This window comes from Gymnoscopelus braueri (assembly GCF_963280865.1).
Source record: "Gymnoscopelus braueri genome assembly, chromosome: 22".
NCBI classification, from domain to species: Eukaryota; Metazoa; Chordata; class Actinopteri; order Myctophiformes; family Myctophidae; genus Gymnoscopelus; species Gymnoscopelus braueri.
The window spans coordinates 24,370,971-24,387,808 of NC_137624.1; the positions used below are offsets into that span (position 1 = coordinate 24,370,971).

At 39.9% G+C, this 16,838-nt stretch overlaps 2 protein-coding genes across 2 annotated transcripts; both read left to right on the top strand.

Annotated features, from left to right (window-relative positions):
• The first annotated feature begins 815 nt into the window (after positions 1-815).
• On the top strand, positions 816-9,010 carry zmynd19 (zinc finger, MYND-type containing 19). Its single transcript, XM_080419037.1, has 7 exons — positions 816-1,077; positions 2,843-2,902; positions 3,017-3,123; positions 3,606-3,746; positions 5,683-5,863; positions 6,318-7,552; positions 7,862-9,010. The coding sequence occupies exons 1-6, from the start codon at positions 1,027-1,029 to the stop codon at positions 6,459-6,461; spliced, it is 684 nt and encodes a 227-aa protein (XP_080275163.1). The 5' UTR covers positions 816-1,026; the 3' UTR covers positions 6,462-7,552; positions 7,862-9,010.
• Positions 9,011-12,146: 3,136 nt separating this feature from the next.
• tmem141 (transmembrane protein 141) lies at positions 12,147-15,956 on the top strand. Its single transcript, XM_080418840.1, has 5 exons — positions 12,147-12,335; positions 12,444-12,510; positions 12,878-12,961; positions 13,092-13,211; positions 14,085-15,956. The coding sequence occupies exons 1-5, from the start codon at positions 12,282-12,284 to the stop codon at positions 14,144-14,146; spliced, it is 387 nt and encodes a 128-aa protein (XP_080274966.1). The 5' UTR covers positions 12,147-12,281; the 3' UTR covers positions 14,147-15,956.
• The last annotated feature ends 882 nt before the right edge of the window (positions 15,957-16,838 follow it).

Here is a 16,838-nt window from a genome sequence, read left to right on the forward strand (position 1 = left end):
AAATGTTGGTTTCAATTACTCATGGGGTTTCTATATGTGGCACCACAAAATGTAGGGCTATCTTATTGTGTCATATAACTACATGATACAAGTCACCATAAATTGACACTATTGTTACGCTCTTATTCGTGTTTAATCATAGTGGCACTAAATAAGGTGGCAGTGGACCTAAATCTTGTATTGCTTTTCTGGATTGTGGATTGGTAGAGCATTGTGTGACCAAGTGTCTGTCCAGTGACAATACTGACTGATAAATAGAGTTAAATAACATTACCACATTACAACTTTGTCATTTGTTACATCTCAAATCTCTAATTTGCAATAAATGAATGCTAAAGGGGTCCGCTGCTTTAATCAGCAGTAATTGTCATTTGAGGATATTTATATTCTGGTCGTCTACCTGTAAAAGACTGAAATTATTACATCAAAAACATGATGAAATGAAATGGCATGTTCCAGGTGATTACTGTGCCATAATGAGTAGGTAAATTGAATCAAGTTTCTACTGTTTTTACTAGGCTTATATAGGTGATCAAGTGTGTTTCTGCTACCGCTATTTTTTAAATATGTTTTAATGATGAACATCATTCCTATAATTATAGCAGGCATATGCCCAAAATAAGGACGCCAGGTTGAGAGTGGTTAAAACAAATTGAGTTTTAATAACTCTCAACCTGGCTTCCCTGTTTTGGATTAACGATTAGAGGACTTCAAAATAAGACGAATAGCTCGTTTTACTTTGAAGTCGACTTATCGGAAATCCGACCGTTACTGAAGTTTACTTGACGCAGGTCCCTAAACGTTGTTCGGCTTCCTTACGCCAGTAGCGGTGTGTCAGTGGGATCTCATCGCTACCGGAGTGGAGAGAACCAGAAAAACGGGCAAGGGGAAGGCTGGACCCACTAACCCACAAACTGGCATCGCATTGGGGCTGAGGGGGTCGCCCTGACGAGTTGTCAACTTCAACATCGTTCAAGTTGATCATAAGTTGAGCTGCGTGGTGTGACCATCTGCTCTCTCTCCCCAATGTCGGATTTCAAGCTCGGGATCGTTCGACTTGGCCGTGTGGCCGGGAAGGTGAGCTGGATCCGAGGAGGGCTGCCATGTGCGACGAGCAGAGGAGGGCCCGCGCGGATCACAAAAGCGCATATAAACTCGCCTTGGCGATGCTTGACCACCGAACGGTTCAATTGCAAACAACCGTTGTTGATACGGCGCCCGTGCAAAACGTTCCAAACCTGGTACAGTGTGTATTTCAGCGGATTAGTGTGATGCCGCCGCGCCGACTTCGACTTGATTTTTCCTCCATCTCCGCTAAAGCTAACGCAGACCGGGTTCGATTCGATTTAGCCAGTTTGGCATATCCGATGTCGAGGGTGTCGGCGGATACGGAAACACTCGCGTTTGTGCCTGTGGGATATGACCGGATTCGAGGTTCAGAGTAGGCGGGCTCTAGGCCGGATGGCTCTGTTTAAAATGGAATGGAAACGGGGCTTTCCACGGGTGCTGCGGAAAGCCTGGTGACGCGAGGTTTGAAGCTAACATCAGCTAGCCAGCGGCTAACGTTAACCCTTAATCCAGACTAAACGTCGTTCAGTCAACCGCATGTGTTCTATATCGACAGGAGCGAGTGTTATTGCTTTCCGTAACCTATAATTTTTCCACCTGGTGTTTTTTAAGGTGAACTTCAATGTGATGAGGATGTTGGTGTGCAGCTTGTTGTTGGTTAATGAGGAGGAAGCCATTGCCACGCTAGAACGTTATATCCACTATCTTTTGTGTAACGCGGCAGGGCTCTGGTATAATAATGATCATACGTGGTTTATGCTTTATCGCTTAAACTGTCTCCACACATATGATATGATTTAGATTCTCCTTTACTCAAGTTGCGCCATATTGCAGACTGACTGCACGGTAAAATCATGAGTGGTACTTAAACTCTTGAGAGTGTTTGTCTGTAACGAACGGGGGTCCATTTGGTTATATCCTCAGATGGATAAATGATCAGCTTCCCATCTGCAGAGTATCACAGAGTAACGTTAGTTAGCTGACCAGTAGATAACGTAATTTAACACTGTAAAAAAATGCATGTCCTATAAAAAATATGGAATTCAATGTCGCTCAAAACGCTTGTTTTGATCCCTCTGTGGCATCCAGTCTGTGTTGTATTATTTAAGCAAGGGTGCACTGTTTTCTCAGAGATTCGAAGTTGGTATATTGCTATGTGCTGTATGTGCATCCTACTACGTTTGGACAAAATCCAAGTAGATTTAAAGATCTGAGCCATCACCTGCACTGACTGAGTCACATGTAGGATGCCCATTGTATGTCCCCAATTGCTTTGTAAACATTGTCAACGTTTTTCAGGCCAAGGACCCCTTAGCTGAGGGACCCCCACTACATATTGTATACAATACACCATACACCAAAATGTGTTTGGTCTATGGTTTTTGTTTATTTCAGACATTTAACCACTTAAACCCTCAATACTTAGTAAGCTTGACCTTTGGCTCTTGGACCTTTTGCTAATCTTTCCCTCCATACCAAGCCACTTTGCCGAAAATAGCCGATCTACAAGCTCACAGCTGTGAGGCGTTGTGAGCTTATAGATTTTCAGCTAATGTTCCCCTCAGAACAGGGATGTTAGTGGTTAATGTAAAGGGAAAAAATCCTATCACATAAATATTTGGTGGCCCCCTGTAGTAACTCTGAGGACCCCCTATGGGTCACGGACCCCCCGATGAAGACCTGATGTATATGAAACCTGTTTTAAACATGCCACTTCATTCTGCTCTACATGGTGCTCTTACAGATAGAGCATTAAAGATAATGTTTGTTTCAGACTAAATACACACTGATTGATGAACAGGACATACCGCTGGTGGAAAACTATGCGTTTGAGGTAAATGGCTAAGATTTGCATATTACAGAACAGATGGGTTAGGCTTTCCAGCTTTATTGTATACTATATATATTGTATTTTCGTGTTCAACATTTGCATTGATATCACTTATAGGCACGCATGGAGGTTGATGCGGATGGCAATGGGGCAAAGATCTTTGCCTATGCCTTTGACATTGGTAAAGGGCGATGGGCAGGCAGGCCACTACATGAGCTGCTCTGGTGAGTTGATTAATTAATACACCTATACTGTATATTGCAATTTCTCTTTTTTTACATTCACATAATTAGAAATGCATGGATGGAGTGAACCAGTGTGCATAGAGATTGTTCATAGACACTGCATGGATTGGAAGTTTGCTCTCAATGGAGAGACGGATGTCTGTCTTAAGAATTTGACTATGCTGTTTGATTTTTGACATACGTATAAGGGTGGGCTGTCAAATGTTCTCTTACGAAAAAATTAACAACTTAAGCCCTATATACGCCGTTCTATGACGATAGAGAAAATAGATCATCTACAAACTTGTGAGCTTGTATCGTAGTTTGCTACTTTTGCTATTTTAGAAATTTTCTGAAAATGTTTGCCTATAACGGCATGCACAAAATAGGAATGCCAAGTTGAATGTGGTTAATAACCGTTGTTATTCTGCAACTTATCTGCAGTCTTACAGATAATTATAAATGTGCATATATTTCTATAGGGAGAAGCACAGAGGAGGCATTGCCCCCAGTTTTCAAGTGGTCCACATCAACTCTGTGACAGTGGACAACCGGCTGGACAATTTGCGCCTGGTTCCAGTGGGCTGGAGCCCCAAACCTGAGGAGATCTCCAGCAAGCAGAGGTAGTACCACAGCTAGTTTTGAGTTAATATTATAAAATTGCAAGACAGATTTTCTAAAAATTTGACTTTCCTAATAGTTCCGTGCAAGTCTTTTCCGTGCAACAATTGCCACCAACGACACTTCATTTGCACCAGTCCGAGGCTAGCTTTACGATGGAAACTATCACATTAGCAAACATGCACAGATGTTTTAGATTAATTTAAAGTTCCTCTCACTAGTTTCCACTGCAGTTGATTTTAACTTGGGCCTAGTATATTTTGATGTGATAAACAAGCAAATCTTTTTCATACAAATGAAATGATTGTATGAAAACTGATTCTGTCTCCAGTCTGACATTACCTCCACCCTACGCACTTTCCAGGGGGGGGGGGGGATTTAATTTCCCTAACCAATCATTAGAGATCAACGTATCCGATCCTCTCTGTGAACTGTGTAGTTTGGGCCATCATCAACCAAATAAGAAAACTACATTATTGAAATATGAGGCACATTTCAAGTGACAACGCGAGTACCTGCCGCTTAGATCCCGTTACCTGAGTGGACGGTCGCCTGAACGTGTTGTGCTGATTTATCCAGTCAGTCGACAACCTGTCTGTTTTAGTTCAGTGAGTGGATATGCTACACAGGCAGACCTCCAGCCAAGCACTGAACAAACTGGTGAACAAATCATTTGAACGAAACATTTTAAGGAATTTTACTAAATCATTCATTGCACACTGAAAAAGAACATTAAATCCCAACACTGGTTATTACTCCTCACCAGTCACCTCAGCTCTTGTACACAGCTTGACAACAGCACGTAATTAATTGGCTAATCATTAGACCCACCCCCAGGCTGGCACTCATTGGCGAATCGCTTTTTCAACTGGGAAAACTGCAGGTTCAAAACATAATGCCTGGCAGACCAGATAAGCAGTCTACTCAGTGAAGTGTCCTTCAATCCTAATCCAGGGTTGTTTCTTAAATTGTTAGGGGGTTAATATTGTTGGTTTGGTCTTGCTTGTTTGTTTCCAGTTGTTATTCCATCTCCCCTGTTGACTACAACATACCCCTCCTGGTACAACATGATGTAATGTGACACATTCCACAAATCACTATTCAACAGCAAGTGGTGTGTATAGACCGCTTATCAGACCACGTCACACTGACATCATGCAGGCATGTGCGCAGGCAGGTTGAAAAAGAACCTGCCCACTCAAAAGACACAATGGAAAAGAAGGCATGTGTGAAAAATGTTTACACTTCAATGCATTCCATTGAATAGAGGTTTCAAAAGCAATTCCAATACCCTTCCCCCTATTGCTGTGATTGGCACAGACACGTGCTTGCCTAATAACCTATTCTGTGTCCACCAAAGCTTGCCACCTCAGATGGCGAGCTTATTGACGCTCAAAAGCCCTAAATTTAAATGGGGAAATGTGGCAGGTAAAGAGACAGTTGATGTTCTTAGAATTAAAATGCTAAAACTTTGAGGAAGTAAGAGGAAAGTGAAATTAAGATTCAATATTTTATTTGTTACATCCAGACAAGATGTATAGGTACAAAACCGTTGGTCAAACTGAATTCCCACTCGGCACTGTGACTGCACACCCCCGGGTCGTCTTTAAATACAGTAGCATAAATGGACCAATTAATAAATAGACCAATACACTCCAATGAACACAAGTGGCTGTGGGAAGCCGCGTGTGGAGGGTGATTTCTGTCACTGCACTAGCAACTCCTTCAGGTTTGTTGAGGCACCTGTTTAATGGGGGGCAGTACTTCCTCCACATGTATAGCACCCTGTCAGTTGAAAACAAGTGACTGGTGACATCACATGTATTGGAGGGGCCACGTGGCTGTCTGCAGCCAACCACCATGTTGGCACTTAATGTGTAGTGGATGCTTGTTCACTAATGTATATCCACCTGTTCTTTCTCCGTTTTCCATCTTCAGAGAGCAGTCCTTGTATTGGTTGGCCATCCAGCAAGTGCCAGCTGACCCAGTGGAAGAACAGTACCTTGAGCTGAGCCGAACGCGTTATTATAATGCCAACGGGGAGCTAGTGGAGGAGGAGGAATGCTCATGCACCTATTACGAGTGTCACTACCCTCCTTGTTCACTCATCGAGAGGAGGGTACGTATCATCACTAGCGGTCTTAACAAAAATATATTTGATGTTTGAAATATTTGAAGGATCATACTGGTGTCAATACACGTCTTTCTCTATTCAGAGCTTCTGCCATATAGCGTACTGTACATAAACATAGACTATTTTAGACTTTGTGTACATTTTAACCAAAGTTAAAACATAAAATGTTACCGAACGTACCTGAATAATTGGAGCAATTTTGGCCAAACACAATTGTAATAACAAGTTTGAATTTCATTCAGAAATTCAAACGTCGGGGACTATTTACTGGACAATTAATTTATTTTTATTTGTCCATATCAAGCTGTGGTTTAAATGCATAAAAATGCAGCAATAGTTGGAAGATGAAAAGCAAAGTTGTGCACGTACAGCCACGGTGCCAATAGTGTTTTCTGTCACTTAAACACACAATTTAAGGTGCTCTCATGCTTCTCCACAGCTCAGAGAGTTTAACATCTGTGGGCGCTGCCAGGTGGCACGTTACTGCGGCTCCCAGTGCCAGCAGAGGGACTGGCCTGCCCACAAGAAGCAGTGTCGTGAGCGCAAACGGGTGCTGGCCCTGGAGTCCGAGCCTGAACGATGATCCCCTCCCTCCATTCTCATCAGGAAGAGGAGAGAGAATGGGGGGAAGGATTAGACTTGTGGGAGGGGAGGGGACGGGGGACAAAGTGCAAAAATGAAAGAAAAAATAATAATAATCTGCTGACACGAGACTAACGACGGAGGACAATGTTGGTTGGTTGATGGGGTGATTGGGATTGAAGAGCTGGAGAAGAATAAAACAAAGACAACTACCACTTCCCAGAACTGATAAATCTCCATAGCTTGCTTCCCGTGTGGATGGGGATGTTTGGGAAACATTATTATTATAATTATTATTATTATTGTTTTGTTTTTTTCTTTCTTGAGGTTGGAGACCCCCGAGCTCCACCTGCTGCTATGGATTTGTATGTGAGGGGAGGGAGAGAAGTTGTTCCACTGATTTAAAAAGTTGGCACACTTTGGACCACAGTCGACTATGGACAGTTGTCATCCACTTTTTTTCTCCACCCACCAGCTGGGTTTGATGTGTGTGCGATTTGGGATCTAGGGGCTACAGTACCTGTCATTAAGCTGGTACAATGGGACATGGACCTTTTCACTGTACTGCTCCCCCTGTGACCTCTCTGGTACACATGGCTGCCATCGTCCTGGTCTTTCACCTCCTTAGCCACCTCTATGTCTGTCATTCTCTCCTGAGACCAACCAGAACATGCAACAGATCGATTTCACTGATTGAATCACACTACCAGTATTGTGTGTTTGTTTGTGTGGTTGTGTGTGTGGATGCGTGTGTGGATGCGTGTGTGTGTGTGTGTGTGTGTGTGTATGCTGCCGTTACAGACTGAAGGACACTGATGAAGTGGTGAGGGGGGGGGGTTGATTAGTGTATGTCTCTTGCTTTTGAAAGGGGCCATATTATAGAATTTTACAGCTCTTGATTCAATGAAGATATTTTGTTCGGGATCTTGTGGGGGGAGGGGGGGATTGACAGTTCTGTCAGGAAAAAACTATTCTGGAAGTGTTTCCTTGGTAAAAATGATTTATTAAATTCTAATCAGAACATTTCAAAGAAGGCTGAATTTGAATTGGCTAGGTTTATAGTTATTTGACACTCAAAAGTATGTTAAAGGAGTAGTTCACCCAAAAAATGACTTATTTTCTATCAAATGCACACCCCATGAAGCCTTGAATCCATGGATTTATTTGTGTTTTTGTCGCATTCCTAAGCTAATAATTTGATTCCTGTCTCCTACCGGCTAATGTATCCGGTAGGAGACACAAAGTAGATTCTTTGTCTCCTACCGGAAATGCACCCGGGCATCAAATTATTGGCTTAGGAATGCGACAAAAAACAAAATAAATCCATGGATTCAAGGCTTCATGGGGTGTGCAATTGATATAAAATAAATCATTTTTTGGGTGAACTCCTCCTTTAAGTAGAAACCTTCATGTACTTGATTCGCATTCCTCTAAAGAATGGTTACAATTGGCCAACCGTGAAGGTTTTTAAGTGGCATGCCCTCTGCAACACCTCCATTTGATCAAATTGGATCTTTTGACAGCAGGATCCAGTGTTGTAACATTTATTTATGATGTTTTGTTGGAAAAATCCCTATTGATTGAAATATGTTTATAAAACATTGTGAAGCACATTATTTTAACCACATTGTAGCTATTAAAGCAAAATCACAGAAAGCTAATGTTATGGGACTTTTTCGTGGGTATGTGGGAGATCTGGGCCTGTTCATTTTTTTAAGGCATTTTTCTTTTCTAATGGTAAATGTCTTGATTCTGAATGAATGAATGAATCGATCTCTACACCTCTTAACATGACTTGTCCTTCCAGATCCTTTACAGCCCAGCTCAGATCACACTTAACACTGAAGCCGGTTTTATGCTTGGTTGCGGACAGTTGTCACGAAAATAGCCGATATGCGTACAAACTCGCACTATGGCGCTTTGTGAGCTTGTAGATCGGCTATTTTGGTGCACGACCTCCCCCACACAACCAAGTATAACTCGGGCTTGAATACTCCTCTGTGAGGGATGTCCTGGGATAAAACACTTGAAATCCCCACATAATGCCCAGGTTGAATTTACATAGGAGACCGTATATTCAAAAGGCCTAATACCAATTCCTTTTTTTCCCCTTCTTCCTACTGCACAGGTATGATTCAAGTAAATTGGTTTCAGTTTCATCCCTAAGCACCTACCTTTTCACTGTATTATCCACACTCGCGCTCAATGTGTGTCTTCCTGTTGTGTCTTAGGTGACGAGTTCAGACAAACATTTGCATGTGGCACCAGATGTACATGCAATTTGTTGATTGTTTATTTTGTATGTATGGGTATGTGGATGGGTTCTCAACACTGCGCTCAAATGTTGGCTCCCATGTTAGTCTTTGTCATATGATTGGATGGGGAGTGATCGGCGGCAGGAGTGTACAGAATGTGTCAGAAATCCTTTTGTTTTGTAAGAATATAAGCATTAATCACCTAGAAATAAAGAGCTACAGTATGTGAATAGAAGTACAGTTGGGGGTAACTGACCATCTCTTCACTGTAAAATGATAAATAAATAAAATGTGGATATAATATGATTTTTGGGATTTTGATTGGGATGTTGAAATTACGAACCATCCTACAGGATGAAGAGTGCTGTTTTCATGTCGTGTTGTCTACAGTATATATGCATCTACTAGCTCTGGTCCATAGCGTTAGGAGTTCTTAACGCTATGGAAACAATGATCATGTATTTAAGTTGGACTGACAAAACCTAAAAAAAGAATTGTGAGGTGCTGTGAATATTGTAGTCCAGAGGTTCCCAAACGTTTACATGGCAAGGAAATAGCCTTAGCCTCTGGATGTACCCCCCCCTGGTTAAACTGGCACAATCATCTTATGAATTTAAATGGAATGTTTTATATATAGTTCTGCAGGCTAGTAATTAATGAAAAAGAATGTTATGACTGTTAATCTTATATATATTTTAATGAATCCTTGCTGATTAGAAAATCTCACTTTGTGGTGGAAAACTTGTGAGATCATCTGGTTTACCAGAACACTGTGAAAGGGATCTTGATTTGAAGTTTATGACTTCAAATCATTTGACATTTTTTGTCATAATAGATTCACACATTGATCTATGCTCTCATCACATTGCACTTATGGGTTTATTATTGATAATCCATACATAGGCTGTTTGTTCATTTTATGTATCCTGTACCCTAAACCCAAGCTTCGGTTGCAGCATTCGAGGCTTTAAATATCCCCAAGGAGCAAGTAAATGTGGACATTTCCTCACATCCACCAGTGCAGCAGGTTTGCGTAATAGATTTGCTTGCTTGCTTACAGGTAGATTTTCAAGTGTGTATTAATAAACTTAACACAAAAGACTAAGTCTCTGCACTTAGGTTGAGTTGTTTTCTTAGAAATATGCCTGTATGCCACAACAGCTTTCTTTTTCACCTTCTCACTATGTAGTCCAGCCATCCTAGGGAGGGGACTACAAATGCCAGTAAGACAAGTACAGTGAGTGTTTGTTCAGTAACAGGTCTCCCTGGCTCTCCAGCTCTTTAGTAAAAAAAAAGTCATGATACCAATGTTATTCAATCAGGAGAGAACTCATACAGGATAAACAAGTTAAATTGGAAGTGACCACAGCAAGAATGAGCCGACACAATTGGAACTGGAACACTCAAAATTAAGCTGATAATGATCAGGAGACGATGATGATACTGTCTCCTGATTGGATGAAATTGGTAACCCACCTGGAAATGTATTTTCTGTTTACTAAAGAGCTGGACAAACGGGGAGACACCTGTTACTTTTTATTTGAACCAAAACTCACTTACACTACCTTTAAAGACTTGCTATGGTAATTTTATATTATGAGCTGCATCAGCCACCTAGCAGAATACCTGTGGAAAATGACAAAAATGAACTCTCTTTTATGATGTACCAGTGAGTGACACACAACCATATTGTCTATTTTGATCTATTTGATATACTCTGATCAGCAGCTGTCCCTCAAGATAAGTTCACTTCACAATTGAGATCAAAATACCAGCTCTAGCAGCCAATCTGTCCTATTGTTCCGTGAATGGGAAGAGATATAAATAAATTCTGATGTATGAAGTTTCTATTGGATTTTTTAAAAATAAATTGTTCTTTGCCATCGTTGGGTGACTATTGACACATCTGTTTTGAATGTTGAATTTGTGTGTGTGTGTGTGTGTGTGTGTGTGTGTGTGTGTGTGTGTGTGTGTGTGTGTGTGTGTGTGTGTGTGTGTGTGTGTGTGTGTGGTTGTTGCATTCTTTCCATCTGTCTCCCTATCAGGTATCCAGCCTTCCCCCTCAGAATACCACCTAGAAGATAGAGCTCTTATGGTGTGAGCTGTCAACAGGAATGTATCTGCGATCAAGGGGGGCGCTCTCTTCTCATGTTCATCGAGACATCTGTCAGCAGGAATTTTTATGTGTTCATTTATTATTGGCTTCATTACTTTTGTTCATGCTGCTTTTGGTGTGGACATTTGAACATTTTCTGTGTAGTGTCTCTCTTACAAGTCTAAATGTATTTGTTTTAACTGTTCAAATATAATATAAAATATTTTATGGGGTTACATTTGGTTGGAGTTTTAGATTAAATTAAATTAAATTATTTGGTTTTATATCAGTGTTTTACGCTCATTACAAATAGCAACACGACCTTTAGAGCTTCAAAATACCAATATATTTTCAGTTTTTAGCTGTTATGTCAGTTTTAACAAAAGGTCAGTGTATGGGTGGAATATGGACATCCCAGTATGCCGGTGCCAAGCAGTTCTTAGAGTAGATTGTGTTAAAGTGCAGCATCAGTTGAGAAACAGGTTTTAGAACTGTCTTTTTAATTTGTCATCAGACTGCTTTAACTAAAAACGGTAAACTCACACAAACCAAGGACCCGTCAGCCCACAGCCAGTTCAAAAGGATCAAAAGCTCAGAATATTGTTCAATTATTATGCTACATTAACTTTCATAATAATTATTGTCCTCCTTGGTCTAATCTGTTCCAGTTGAACACCTGAATCGAATGGGAGCATAATGCTCCCTTAGCCCTATGTTCCCTCAGCCTTTTGTTCCCTCAAAACTAAACCAAACCCTAAACCCTAACCCTAAACTGAGGGAACATAGGGCTGAGGGAACATAGACATGACACATGACCCCAATAGAATCAAGGCAGCCAGGTTTGTGTGATTACTCCACCAGCTTAAGTACTCATTATGCAGAATGTCTCATTTCAAGTTTTCAAAATGTATACAAATCTTTTGAAAATAGCAGATCTACAAGCTCACAACGCGTCGCGATATGACGCGTTGTGAGCTTGTAGAGCGGCTATTTTCAAATAGCCGAAATATAGAGCTTAAGTGGTTAATGTATTTTGTAATAATAATCTAAATCTGAAGTTTTCAAATGATTGTAGTGTAGTACAAGTACAATATTTTCCTCTGAGATGTAGTGGAGTAGAAGCTAAAATATTGAAAATTGGAAATACTCCAGTAAAGTAAAATTAAATACATCAACATTTTACTTAAGTACAGTACTTAAGTAAATGTACCAAGTTACTTTCCACCACTGGACATGACATCTTTGAGCTTTCATCAGACTTGTTGGTAGACAGTTGCAGTATCACCTCCACTCCACTTGGCGGCGTTATATGTTGAGTAAAAACAAGTCCTGTCTTTACAACAAGGAAGTCAGTGGCAAGCAAGTTAGATAACAACTGGATATATTAACTATAAATAAGAGCATGTCGAGGCAGAATATCGCTCTGTGATTGATATTTCGTGTCAAGTATCTCATCATCTCAGACAACAACATGGTCAACATCGGGCTCACGAAAGTAGACGATGCCCTGGCAGCAAAACATCCTGTGGGTAACATTCATTCTGTGCATGCTTCCAAGGTTGATGGCATCCATTCACCTTTCCCATTATACAGATCAACTCGTGTATTTGATGTTGTGTTATTATCCTCTCAGGGTTTAGGGCAATATGCTGCTTGTCAGTCCGGCGCCTTTATGAAAGGGACAGGGACCTTTGCTTTTGGTGAGTCTTATCTGTTGAGAGACAACAGTATCACCTTGATTGTAAAGTATTATTTGAACTATTCCACAGTTATAAGGCTTTTGGATGTTGCATGATTATATTATCAACTATATATACGTGTGTGTGTGTGTGTGTGTGTGTGTGTGTGTGTGTGTGTGTGTGTGTGTGTGTGTGTGTGTGTGTGTGTGTGTGTGTGTGTGTGTGTGTGTGTGTGTGTGTGTGTGTGTGTGTGTGTGTGGATTGATTGATTGATTGATTGATTGATTGAATACTGTATTAACAGTTTGCAAAAGGTACAGAGGTACAGTTAGTACATTAGTATGTACATAGTAACAGATGTTGTATCCTGTTGTGTGCTCCTTTTTAGGTACTGCTGGTTTATTTGGAATTCAAAAACTTCTACAGATGAAGCTTCCTTATCCCTTTCAATGGAACCTACTTATATCAGTTGGTGAGACCATTTTTGATCAGGCTGGTGAATAGTCTGTGACCACCAGTTCACCCCACATACCAGACCAGACATGTCACTCACAGTGTCTTTATTTGTCACTATTCTTACACTCCCTCTCCTCCGTTGTCAGTGACTTCATCAGTTGCAAGCTATTTAGTGACACGCTGGGAGACGCAAAAGTGTACAGATCTTTGGATTCTTCTAGAAACGGGCAAAGTCCCAGACAGATCACCACCACCGGCACCTCAAAGTGAGTAGGCCTGTCACAGTTATTACATACTCGCCTAATCATAATTATTTGAGATAATCGCAATTATTTTTGCATAATCGTCATAATCGTTCCCATGTCTACAAGCTTCAGATCAGATTTTTCCACTATATATATATATATATATATATATATATATATATATATATATATATATATATATATATATATATATATATATATATATATATATATATATATAAAATAAGTATACAATTATTAAATGTGTCAGTAATTTCTTTGTATGTTTAAGTTAATTGTCATATCGGCCCTGTGCAATTTGTGATTATGAAGCCTAGAAAACAAACAGAAATTAAAATTGTATTCATATGTTGCAATGTTCAATGCCGAAAACATAATTAAACCGTTAATCGCAATTATTTGTGTGACAATTAATCGTCAACTGCTGACCAATTTGTCCATGCCTCATGTTATTTCACCTGATGAAATAACATGCATTTTTCACATTGTTCAGACTTGGCCTTTGTATCATGCACATTTGATGTGCCGCCAATACCTCTTAATCACTTAAGCCCTACACTTAGTATGATGAATAGTGAAAATAGCCAATCTACAAACTCACAATATGTTGCATTGCGGCGCCTTGAAGATCTGCTATTTTTGCCTATAATGCCTATAATGACATGCCCAAACTTGGGATGGCGGGTTGAAAGTGTTAACCTGGCTTATTACGATCTCGCACTTGTAAGTTGCTCTTGATAAGAGCGTCTGCTAAATGCCTAAATAAATAAAAAATCATTGTACATGTTAAGTCAGAAGGAATGAAATATGAACAAATGTATATTTTCTTGCTGCCTCTAATAATGTTCTATTATTATTCTATCTGTCTTTCAGTACCCAAGTCGGATGAACAAACAGGCCCTAAGAAGACTCCTTATGGTGACGTAATGGAGTGACACAAAAAACAGCCCCCCCCCCATCAGACAGTTGTGTTTTTAAACATTTAATGGACTGCAAGAGAGAATCTGGGAGATGGTGCTGTAATGCAACAATGTTACCATCTGAGATAACCTGAGCTACCTCTTAATATAGCTATTGTTTCTCCATTTCATATTATGGTTCTTGTTAGATTACAGGTTTATTGTCAGACCTTAATAAATGATGAAATCATAGATTGAAAAGTATAGATACTGTATAATGGTCATAACTAAGCACACTTCTGTGTTCAGAACCACATACTTTGTTTTGATTTTTTGTTTTTTTTCCCCCATACAAATTGTCAGATTGGGAAGTCACAAATCTGTTGTTTTTTGGTATGGGGAATCAAACATTAAGCTATGATCCTGTATTATTTAAATTGTGATGTGTTTGTTGGCATGGTGGCACAGAGAGGTTTGCCACTAGTGAGTGGTCTGTCTTCATCTGCCAATATTTGTAGAGCTGTTATTTTTACTGTACGTTAATGGGAAAAACAACCCAATTAGTACCTGACTGTACAGTATATCAATACAATTTCCATTGTGGTTCTTCATTATGATGGCTGTTGGCATATATTATATAAAATCACAAGAGTAAATATTGCAACCTAAACTAATACAAATTGGACACTAATAGACTGACAATGTCTCCATTACCATGGATGTTTTGTAGTTGAATCAAGAGAGTAGTTTGCTGCTAGTACCAAATACTGGTAGCAAATGGTTTGCTATGTTCTACTACACACCAACATTTTGCTCTGTACTCTTATTGAAAGTCAAGGATTTAAATTATTCACATCCCTTCTCCTCTGAATGTTTGAATAAATACACCCTGTCTCAATCGGTAACATAATAATCTGTGTATTATTTAGAAATGTTACAATTTACAAGCTTTAATCCTGTTTGGAATTATTTTTATAAAATATTTAAAATTTAAGAGATGTTTATTTAGAAGTGTTGGTGATGGATAACAGGTCGCTCTTTTGTGCCACTACTTTTGTAAGTGTAAGCCTGATTTATACTTCGTCATATGACGGTATAGCGCACCGAAAATAGCCGATCTACAAGCTTACAACGCGTCGCATCCATGATGCATTGTGAGCTTGTCGATCGGGTATTTTTGCGACACAGGCATACGACGGAGCGTAAATCAGGCATTATTATGCAATGGTAAAGGAGTGCCCAGAGGCTTCCTGGAATGAGAGAGACATTTCTGTGTTGAATTGTCACCAGAGGCACAGTTTTTTTATCATGTACTATGAAAACTCACATTTGCTTTAATAATTAGTACTAATGTCTCTATATGAATACTGCCCATTTGTCATGATAAGTCACCATGCAGATACTGTATGGACTTCATATTTAGATAATACTGTAATTTGATGCTTCCTCAGTCCAGTGCCGCTATACAAAACCATAAGCAATACATTTTATAGATCACAAGTTTATATTGTGGATCATTACCCATAGAGTTCAGCAGCCCAGTCAGAACAGGATCACCTTTTAATTGATTAATTAAAGTACAGTGATTATGATAGTGTTATGTTTTGTCTAAAACACATTGTGACTCGAATTTGCATAGCTGAACTAGTTTTTCTTTCACTAATGGGGGCCATTGAAACAATGGACTCTTTCAAGTATGATATTATTGAGGAAACGGAATGACCAAAGTCCAGCCTTATAGACTCACAGTGAAGAAAAGCCACGACTGCAGGAAGCTGCAAACATAATTTAAGGTAAACCTACAGTGAAACATGTAGATGAATGCTTTCAAATGAAGAAAATGTTATAGAGAGTCTCATACAAATGCATTCTGAAACATGAAAGACATTGACTTTAATGTTTTTTTCCCCCTCTATCTTGCTGCAGCCAGAATCCACCCCCACTCGTTTTCTTTTGTCCTCCCACAGCAATTCAGCTCTGAGTAAATGCCTACAAGACTTGAACGTTTTGAAGCCCCCTTGCCTAAAAAAACAGAGGCATGTATAAATGAGCTCTCAAATCCTGTATCACATTCACAGTGATCTTATTAAAGAGACAGCTCAGTGCCATGAGATAGGGAGGGGAGAGAAAGTGTGTGTGTGTGTGTGTGTGTGTGTGTGTGTGTGTGTGTGTGTGTGTGTGTGTGTGTGTAGGCTGTAGTGACTGAGGATGTATTGGTCTAGTTAACATGAATGTTTTCTCACGTGTGGATGTCAGTCAGTGTATTTGCATGTGTACAGTATGGAGGACAGTGTATGTACCTGACCCCAAGCCAGTGATCAGAATGAGCCAAGCTTTCACTGGACAGTGCATTGATTGATCTCATTGATCTCCTTCTCCAGTCAAACTTGTTTGAATAATGATATTAATTTGTAATAATAATGTAACAATGCACTTTACAATAGTCCCAGTGGAATGACCAAAACATCTCCTGGGCTTCTAGTCTTCTAGCTTGCCAAAAGAAATTACCCCCCACTGTTTTCCTGTAAATATACTATTGCTGCTCCTAGTATTGATGATTTCTTGTATAGTATTGCATGTCTTTATATGTTCTTGATAAATTGAATACATAGGACCACAATGGAAACAAGCCCTCAGGGCTTTTTGAGTTATCCTTTTAGTATTATAGCACACACACACACACACACACACACACACACACACACACACACACACACACACACACACA

Excerpts from the sequence above, each read along its gene's own strand:
- zmynd19 (XM_080419037.1), top strand. The coding sequence starts at position 1,027 with ATGTCGGATTTCAAGCTCGGGATCGTTCGACTTGGCCGTGTGGCCGGG. Across the intron at positions 1,078-2,842 it reads TTGGCCGTGTGGCCGGGAAG|ACTAAATACACACTGATTGA; the intron begins GTGAGCTGGATC and ends TGTTTGTTTCAG. Across the intron at positions 2,903-3,016 it reads TGGAAAACTATGCGTTTGAG|GCACGCATGGAGGTTGATGC; the intron begins GTAAATGGCTAA and ends TATCACTTATAG.
- tmem141 (XM_080418840.1), top strand. The coding sequence starts at position 12,282 with ATGGTCAACATCGGGCTCACGAAAGTAGACGATGCCCTGGCAGCAAAA. Across the intron at positions 12,336-12,443 it reads CCCTGGCAGCAAAACATCCT|GGTTTAGGGCAATATGCTGC; the intron begins GTGGGTAACATT and ends TTATCCTCTCAG. Across the intron at positions 13,212-14,084 it reads ACCACCACCGGCACCTCAAA|TACCCAAGTCGGATGAACAA; the intron begins GTGAGTAGGCCT and ends TCTGTCTTTCAG.